Below are 10217 nucleotides of genomic sequence, written 5' to 3' on the forward strand. Positions count from 1 at the left end.
GATACATCTTCGTAGCTCCAGGATGAATACTCAACCCACTACGATGCCCTTCTTCAAGAATACTCTTCTTAAGTTCGGTAACATTCGGAATGCACACCCGACTACCAAATCTCACAACACCATTCTCATCAACTCTGAATTCGCCACCTTGACCTTGATTCACTAGAGTCAACTTATCAACCAAAAGCACATCGGATTTCTGACCCTCTCTGATCTCATCCAGAATACCACTTGTTAACTTCAACATTCCCAATTTAACACTATTGTGAGTACTCTCACACACCAAACTCAAGTCTCTAAACTGCTCAATTAAATCCAATTCCTTAACCATTAGCATAGACATATGTAATGATTTCCGACTCAATGCATCAGCCACTACGTTTGCTTTACCCGGATGGTAATTCAAACCAAAGTCATAATCCTTCAGAAACTCTAACCATCTTCTCTGTCTCATATTCAGCTCTTTCTGATCAAACAAATACTTTAAACTTTTATGGTCACTGAAAACCTTAAATCTTGACCCGTACAAGTAATGCCTCCATAACGTCAGAACAAACACCACAGCCGCCAACTCTAAATCGTGCGTCGGATAGTTCCTCTCGTGAACCCTTAGCTGTCTCGAAGCATAAGCTATAACCTGCTTATTCTGCATCAACACACCACCCAAACCCAACAATGAAGCATCACAGTAAACTTCAAATGATTCCGACGAACTCGGTAATATCAGAATAGGAGCAGTAGTTAACCTTCTCTTTAACTCTTGGAAACCTTCTTCACATTTTGAGTCCCAAACAAACGCTTGCCCCTTCCTAGTCAACATCGTCAATGGTAACGCCAACTTAGAAAATCCCTCAATGAACTTCCTATAATAACCAGCCAAACCAAGGAAACTTCGAATCTCAGCAACAGACTTCGGAGCTTCCCACTTAGATACCGCTTCTATCTTAGAAGGATCAACAGCAACACCACCTCTTGAAATCACATGACCAAGAAAGCTAACCTCTTCTAACCAAAATTCACACTTGGAGAATTTAGCAAACAACTTCTTTTCTCGTAGAACTCCCAAAACCACTCTCAAATGTTCAGCATGCTCTTCTTCAGATTTCGAATACACCAAAATATCATCAATAAACACCACAACAAACTTGTCCAGGTACCGATGGAAAATCCTATTCATATACTCCATAAATACTCCAGGCGCATTAGTCACACCAAAAGGCATTACAGAATACTCATAATGTCCATACCTCGTTCTGAAAGCAGTCTTCTGAATATCCTCGGTTTTCACACGGATCTGATGATACCCAGATCTCAAATCTATCTTGCTGAACACACTCGCACCAACCAACTGATCCATCAAATCATCAATCCTCGGCAAAGGATACCGATTCTTGATCGTCACTTTATTCAGTTGCCTGTAGTCCACACACAACCTCATAGTACCTTCTTTCTTCTTAACCAATAGCACTGGTGCACCCCACGGTGACACACTCGGACGAATAAATTTCTTATCCAACAGATCTTCCAACTGACTCTTCAATTCAGTTAATTCAACAGCAGACATACAGTACGGAGCCATCGATATCGGCCTAGTACCAGGTACCAAATCAATCGAGAACTCCACTTCGCGCTCTGGCGGTAATTCATTCACCTCTTCAGGAAACACATCAGGAAAATCACACACCACGGCTAGATCGCCAATCACCAGTTTATCTTTAGCCTCCAAAGTCGCTAACAGCATAAACAACTCTGCCCCATCAGCTACTTCCTCATTCACTTGCCTTGCCGATAGAAACAAACTCTTTCCTTCCTCAATCTCAGGAAAGACCACAGTCTTATCAAAACAATTGATAGAAACTCGGTTAAACACCAACCAGTTCATACCCAGAATAACATCAATCTGCACTAGTGGAAGACACACTAGGTCCATCCCAAAGTCTCTACCAAAAATACTCAAAGGACAATTTAAACAAACCGACGTAGTAGTCACTGAACCCTTCGCAGGAGTATCAATTACCATACTACCAAACATCTCAGATATCTCTAACTTAAGTTTCACAGCACAATCCAAAGATATAAAGGAATGAGTCGCACCTGTGTCAATAATAGCTACAAGAGGAAAGCCATTAATATAACACGTACCTCAGATAAGTCTGTCCTCACTGGAGGTTTGACTTCCGGTCAATGCGAACACCTTCCCCGTCTGAGATTTCTTTGGCTTCTGACACTGACTTCCAATATGCCCTTCTTCGCCACAATTAAAACAAATCATTTCCTTGTGCTTGCAGTCAGCTATTGCATGACCAGTCTTACCACAACGAAAACATCTCTTTACTTCAGCAGTGCATACATTACTCTTATGACCAGCCTGACCACATTTGAAGCAAACTATACCAGCAGGAGCACCTCCCCTACTAGTCCTCTGAGCCGGAGCAGCTCCTTGTTTCCCTCTTCCCACTGGAGCATCATACGGCTTTCCACGGTTTTGATGTTGCTTGCCCTTGCGGTCACTGACAATCTTGTAATGAGCATTATTGTCTTCTTCAAATATCCTGCAGCTATCAACCAATTGAGTAAAAATGCGTATCTTCTGATACCCAACAGCCTTCTTAATTTCAGAGCGCAACCCGTTTTCAAACTTGATGCACTTTGAAAATTCAGCACCAGCACCAGTGTAATGAGGATAAAATTTGGACAGCTCCACAAATTTCGCAGCATAATCAGTGACAGACATGTTTCCTTGCTTCAGCTCAAGGAACTCAATTTCCTTCTTACCACGGACATCTTCCGGATAATACTTCCTCATGAATTCCCTACGGAATACATCCCAAGTAATGACTTCACCTGCCACGGTCAACCTCTCGTGAGTCTCTAGCCACCAGTCATCAGCTTCGACTGCTAGCATGTGAGTACCATACCGAACCTTCTGAGCTGGAGTGCAATCCATAACACGGAAGATTCTCTCAATCTCTTTCAACCATCCCAAGGCTGCATCTGGATCATGCTTCCCTTTAAACACCGGCGGATTCTCTCTCTGAAAAGTCGCCAAGCTACGTGATCCAGCATCACCACCAGCATTTGGCAAGTTCTGCAAAGCTTGTGCCATCGCTTGCATTGCGGCAGCCATTGCAGCGTCATTCCTTCCAGCCATTTCAACTTATCACTACAACACAACTTAAAAGTTAGACTAGTAACAATTACACAATTGTTAGACAGTAACGACACGACAACTGGCCGGACAGACCGACCTGCTCTGATACCACTAATGTAACACCCTTCTAAAATACCCCAAATATTTAATTAAAATAACAATGTATATCAATCAGAGTAAATATGCATTTAAGGGTGTCACATAATTCTTCACACCATAATATCTGTCATGCTCTTTATTTAATCAAAATAACATTTTCTTTGCATAATTCGCAGCGGATACAAATCAACCAACCATTCAAAACATATAACGTTTTACAGGTAAAAAGGTTCAACAACCAACAATAAACAGTTAAAACATCCCGTCCCGATGTTACATCTATCAGAGCACGACCCACTACGTAGACTACACTAGACTCCAGGCACTAGCTCCTACTCAATCACTGCTCGTTACCTGAAAAATAGTTGTAAGGGTGAGTTCCTCAATCGATATAATAAGCATTATAAATCATCATGTAATGCTAAGTAAATTCACACGTTAATCACCCAAATCATATCAAGCATTCAGTAACGGCACATCAACTCCAATATCATACTCAATCCCAACACAAACATCACTTTTCAACTAAATTAAACACCCATACAACAAACCAACAAAATGCGACTCTAATGAGACTCGACTCGTCATGCATGTGGTACCATTCAGAGTAAAACTCCCAACTTAGAATCATTGCCATTTTATTGGGCATCAAGGCATAAGCCTTCAACTTTCAACTTAAAACTTGCCAATCCAGGCCAACGTGGTGTGAGCAAAGCTCCGACTTAATGCATATGAATGTACATGGCATACACGACTTTAAATTTTCGACAACATAATAATAATAGCAACACAACAAGGTTTTCAACATAATCAACTTATAATCAACTTTGGCTCACCAAGCCTACAACTCAGTATTTTCAACAACTTTAACACAACTTATCGACATATTTGTATCAACACTTCATAACATCAACTCAACAAAATTACTCATCAAAATTAACGATAATAGACCAATCACCAATTATGTTCACAACATTAAAATATCATTTTTTCCAATTTCCAACAGTGTTAACCGGTTAACGTCCTGGGTTAACCGGTTAACGCAGGACAAAAATACATTTTCTGGCAAAACGCAACAGTGTTAACCGGTTAACGCCCTGGGTTAACCGGTTAACGCAGGCAAAACAGCATATTTCCACAAAATATAACAGTGTTAACCGGTTAACGCCCTGGGTTAACCGGTTAACGCAGACAAAACAGTAGTTCCTGCGCTAACACAAGGCAGAATGCAGAGTTCTCCGCATTTTCCGCCGTTGGAGGACTTCCGGACCTCCGATTCCAATTCCGTAAAAAGCGATACGTTCGGGGAATCACGACTCACACGACTACCGATTCAATTACAGTTTAAACCCAGTTATTCATCACAAATTTTCAGCATTCAACAATCCCAATTAGGGTCAAATCAACGGTTTATCACTACCCATGACATGTTAATCTATAATACCCATCAAACGACGATAAACCCCCCTTACCTGAGATAATCCGGCAATCTCTAAGCTTCGAGCTTTTCCGTTCTTCAACCTTTGCTCTCTAGCTCTTCCTCTTTGCCTTTTCTCCACCTTTCACCTTTTCAGCCGCTTCTCTGTTTCACGTGAAAACTCTTTACCAATACTGAAAACCCTTTTTCCTTATTCCAACTTATATATTTTCCAATAATTATTATTCCAAATAATAATAATAATAATAATCCAATAATTCACTTTATTTAATTAAATTAATAAATATATTATTAACTTAATTTAAATAATTCTCTTATTTTATTCGGGGTGTTACAATAAACATCTCAAAGAACCCTATTCAGCACAGCAGGACCAAACATATTGATATTCGTCACCATTTTATTAGAGAACTTGTAGAGGATAATACTGTAGCCTGAGAGCATGTTGCTACTGAGATGCAGTTAACTGATATTTTTACAAAGGCCTTGGATGCAAATCAATTTGAATTCCTGAGAGGGAAATTAGGGATTTGCATTTATGAAAATTTGTAGCAATTAATATGGAGTGGAAAAAGTAATCAAATTATTGTCTATTTTCCTAAAATAAAGTGCCCCCATTATGGTAAATCATCACCTTGTATTGGAAATACCATCTATTCCATCTTCACACGCTACCCCCATAACCCCATTACCTACTCCAACTCTTCCATCTTCCTTCTCCTTCTCCACAAACCTCTGCTAGGGCAACCTTACTTTTTCCAGAAAAACTCCAAGATGTCACAACATCAAGATACATCTGCTTCTAAAAATACTAAGTCTACTCTAAAAGTTAGTGTTCCTCCCATGGGCTTCCCTGATGATGAGATTCTGGATGTTGCTCCTCTCTCTGTCATTCCCGGCGCGAACATTGATTTGAACCAACCCATCTCTATTGATGCCTCCGCTTCTGCATGTTCCAATCAAGGTAATCCCTCTAGTATTCCGTCTGGTTCAACTCCTATCACTAATTCTAAGGAAGGAACACACTATACTAATCGTGTTATAAGAGACCTAGTTACTAGAATTCTTAGTGAAGGCCACTATGTGAATGGAGTTTCTACTCCCCTTGCTCAAATGTATCCCTCTCCTGAGGTTGAACAACCTAGTGGTAAGGGTGATGATTCCTCCAGTTCTGAAAAGGACTTGGCTGCTGAAGGGTTACGCTCTCTAGGGAAAATCGTGTCTGAAAAAGGGAAATTTGTGCCCTCTAACACTGCTAATGCTTCCCACTCTGAGAAGCATGATGATGCAAATGTTGTGATTGATCTAGAGGATGGTAGCTCTGATGATCAAGAGGAGAGCTTGATTCATCACATAAAGCCAAGTGTGGCTAAACGCATGAAGACTCGCAAAGGAAAATCTGTGGCTGAACTTATGTCATCTAGAAAAGCTAAGAAGACTGCTGGTATTGGTCCCTCCAAACCTTGGAGGACGGTTCAAATAAATAAGAGGAAGGTCAGAGATGATTCTGAGCCTTAAGAGGATGTTGAGGAAGATGTCCCTGACATCTCGCCTGCTAAGAAAACTACTGTTAGGAAGTCTCCTGTTAAAGTACCTGTTGTTCATTTGGATAACACATCCTTCCATCTTGAGGATGAAGCTGCTAAGTGGAAATTTGTGATTCAGAGAAGGGTAGCCGTGGAAAGGGAATTGGGAAAAGATGTTGCTGATGTCAAGGAGGTCATGGACCTGATACAAGCTGTTGGGCTTTTGAAGACTGTTGTTGGGTTCTCTCAATGCTACGAAGGTTTAGTCAAGGAATTTATTGTTAATATTCCTGAGGATATTTCTGATAAGAACAGGAAGGAGTTCTGCAAAATGTATGTGAAGGGTAAGTGTATAACATTCTCTCCTACTGTTATTAATAATTTTCTTGGCAGAAATAATGAGGGTGCAGGAGAATTAGAGGTTATAGACAATCAGGTCTGTAGGGAGATTACAACTAAGCAGGTGAAAGATTGGCTCTTTAAAAAGCATCTTCCTGCTGGGAAGTTGACTATCAAGTATGCTATCCTGCATAAAATAGGAGCTGCTAATTAGGTCCCTACCAACCATATCTCCACCATTGCTAATACTCTTAAAAGGTTTATTTTTGCTGTTGGGACAAAAGTGAAATTTGACTATGGTAGATTTATATTTGATCAAATCATCAAGCATGCAACTACTAATGCAGTTAAGCTGCCAATTACTTTTCCCTCTATGATCTATGGAATTATCTTGAATCAACATCCTGGTATTCTGTGCTCAAATGATTTACCTAGTAGAAGAAAACCAGCTCTGCCTGTGCACTACAAACTCTTTGAAGGCAGTCATGTCGAGGATATTGTCATGACATCTTCCATGAAGAAGCTAGTCTCAAAAGTTGGAGCAATTGTTGAGCTTAAGGAGACTCGCAAAGAGCTAGGTGAAGGGATTAGGGTAGCCACAGCTAGAAAACAATCTTTGGAAGCCTTTATTGCAAGCTTGGAGCAGGCTGAGGGTGAAAATGTTGAACAGGCTAATGTCAGCCATGAAGAAGAAGCTGAAGCCCACACCTCTAGTGAGAGGTCTGCTAACAATGATGATGCAAGTGGCAATTCTGATTCTGGTGCTACTGAAGAGGCTGCAAACTCAATTTATACTGAGTAGCTCTGTTGGCTTTGGTCCCTCTTGTTTTGATGGTTTTCCTGGGTTTTTTGTTGTTGTTTTGGTGGATTTCTTTGTGTTTTTTTTGTTTGCTTCTCAACATTCTTACAACTGTGTATGTACTTGGTGATGTATCTCTTTAACTTCTGGTATTTCGGTTAATGACTAGATAGACATTTATTTTGTCTCTTTGGTCTCTTTTGGCTAAAAAGGGGGAGAAGTAGTTGTAGTTGAGTATCTTTGCTCTGTATTATTGTTGTTGCTCTGTTTGTCTGATATAGGGGGAGAATTCAGGGGGTTTTTTTTTGATACAGGGGGAGAATTATCTGTGTTCTGTTTGTATGAAGTAGTGTAGTTATTGCTTGTTATGGACTGGATTAAGGGGGAGCTGTTTACTAGTTGTTACTTTTGCTAGTGACGTGTGTATATTTTTTTCTGCTGCTGAACTAACGCTCTGATTGATCTCTTGTGACCTTGTGATCTGTTGTTTGTTTTAGCCAAAATTTACCAAAGGGGGAGTTTGTTGGTTCTATGAATTGACATCAATTTTGGTAAAACTTAGTGTTATCACAAGATGTCACGCTTGTAGTCTTGACATGTGTTATCAGCCGTCTGCAGGTTGGTTGATATGGTTGTGAGGATTTATTCAAGATGTCAGACCCGATGTTACGACAAGTGCATACAGAATATTCAGTCTGAATGTTATGTATTTTCTTGTTGCGCTTTTCATGCAAGTCTTTTTATGCTTATGTGAAGATTGCATGCATTATTCAAGGAGTAATTCTATTTAACGCCAGAATATTCAGTTTCCCAAAAAGGGATGATTCACTACTATTTCTTAGGGAATACACAATAAATAGAATTAGGGTTTCATGCTGCCCATACCCATTTAGAAAGCTTCTATTTAAAGACTTTGTAAACCCTATTTTAGGGACAGAAAAAAAATGAATGTGAAGTGAGTGAGAATTAGTGTTTTAGTCTTGTGTGAGTTTGTGAATTGTGAGCCATTCATCCATCTTGTTGATGTGTGAATTGGACTGAGTATTTGAGTTGTAATTTGTCCACTCTAAGCTTTGAAGTACGAGTGTATTTGTTTACTTGATTGAAGCTTTTGAGCAAGATCAAGTGTGTGTCCTTGAAGTGTGTCTTGTTTCTTTTTGGTATTTTTTCTAGTATCACTGCTATGATTGAGAGGGAGTGAGTAGGGTCTCATGTCTAAGAGTTCTTAGATAGAAATCACACGGGTAGAGATTAGGTGAAAAGACTGTAACTTGAAGTTGTTTGCTGAGAGTCTTTGAACTAATTCTATTTAGTGGATTTCCTTCCTGGCTTGGTAGCCCCCAGACATAGGTGTGTTTGCACCGAACTGGGTTAACAATTGCTTGTGTCGTTTTTTCAATTGCTTCCTGATTTTTATTCTGTTCATATTTCGCTTGTTGTTCAGATATTAGTGTCGTGAAATTACCTTCGACATCTCATATCTGATACCAGAATTTCAAGTAACATTTGCATCAAGACTAGATGAACTAAAGTGGATCCGAATACTTGCATCAGATGAAAGCTAACATTATAATGACTTGGTTTCAGAAATGTTGGCATTGGCCAAGTCCTTTTGCATAGGGAATGTTGCCTAATTCTAAGTCCAAGGCTCAGATAAAATCCAACAGTCCACACAAATATTTTTTTAGGGTTTTTATTGTTTATTAAGTATCTTAAGGTCAAAAGACCATAAACACAAACAAAATACACAAGCAAGTATATACAATCACAATATATGGCTCAAGTGAGCAAAGTGAAAATGACATAAATATAAACAAATTAAATGATATGTATAATGACAAATGATAAAAGGCTTGAATTTAAATTTCATAAAGTAAATGGCTTGAAATTAAAAATTAGTCAAATGTTAGTTGATTAGAAGTTAGTGGAGTTTTGCTTTTCAATTGTTTAAGTCATTCTTTGGAGAATAATATACCCTTTATTCACAAGCATAGATCCTTGAACCAAGACATCTTCGAAAGGAGGGAAAAAAGGCAAAGTTTCCATACAATATCATGAAAGGGGGGAGACTTACAATCCCACTTACTAGAATGTTATGCCTTTTGTGTCCAAATTTAGCGCTATGTTAAGCAATCATAATTGGACATATGTAGAAGTCACAACTATCTGAGGCCGGGCAATAGAAATTTTGGTGTTAATGCATGTTAGAGATATGGTATAATGAACCATACTCCTAAAACATACCACACACAAAAAGGGATTGAAGATGAAGAGGGAGGGGAAATGAGACAAACACAAATTCGTCATGGGAGGAATTTTATCAAATTAAAATCATTCATTCATTTTGGGAGATGAAATGTACATTTCATCAATCCCCTAAATCCAATAATTTTAATCCAACAAAAGTCAAATCAACCTTGACCAAATCCCAAACACATAGTCAAACTTCACAAGTAAATAAAAATGGCTGAACACAATTTATTCTCAATTAAACAACTTAAAAAATCAATTTAAAATGCATTAAATTAAATTATGTTTGATCAAAATCCTAAAACCTCTTCAAAACACCAAATAAATGGCTAAGAGATTTATCATAGGTCAAATAAGGTCAAAGGACCTTGGATAAAAAATTTCATTATTTTTGAAATGTCAGAAGTATTTTTAAACAATTAAAAATATGAATAAAAACAATTAAATCATGAAAAACATCAATATTGATCCAAAGAATAATTTTAATTCAGAAAATGAAAGAAAAATATTTGGAAATTTTGGGTGAAAGTCCCATAATTTTTGAATCAATAATGAAATCAATATGAATTAATGAAAATAAAGCAATTAAAATGAAAATTCAGAAATTTAAAAAAT

The 10217-nt window shown here is 38.4% G+C and overlaps 1 protein-coding gene across 1 annotated transcript; it reads left to right on the top strand.

Annotated features, from left to right (window-relative positions):
- The first annotated feature begins 5462 nt into the window (after positions 1-5462).
- On the top strand, positions 5463-7355 carry LOC127082691 (uncharacterized). Its single transcript, XM_051022916.1, has 4 exons — positions 5463-6182; positions 6354-6547; positions 6608-6730; positions 6812-7355. Exons 1-4 carry the CDS (start codon positions 5463-5465, stop codon positions 7353-7355), a joined length of 1581 nt encoding a protein of 526 aa, XP_050878873.1.
- Positions 7356-10217: the final 2862 nt, after the last annotated feature.

Source organism: Lathyrus oleraceus, chromosome 5 (assembly GCF_024323335.1).
Source record: "Lathyrus oleraceus cultivar Zhongwan6 chromosome 5, CAAS_Psat_ZW6_1.0, whole genome shotgun sequence".
In the NCBI taxonomy this organism is placed as follows: domain Eukaryota; kingdom Viridiplantae; phylum Streptophyta; class Magnoliopsida; order Fabales; family Fabaceae; genus Lathyrus; species Lathyrus oleraceus.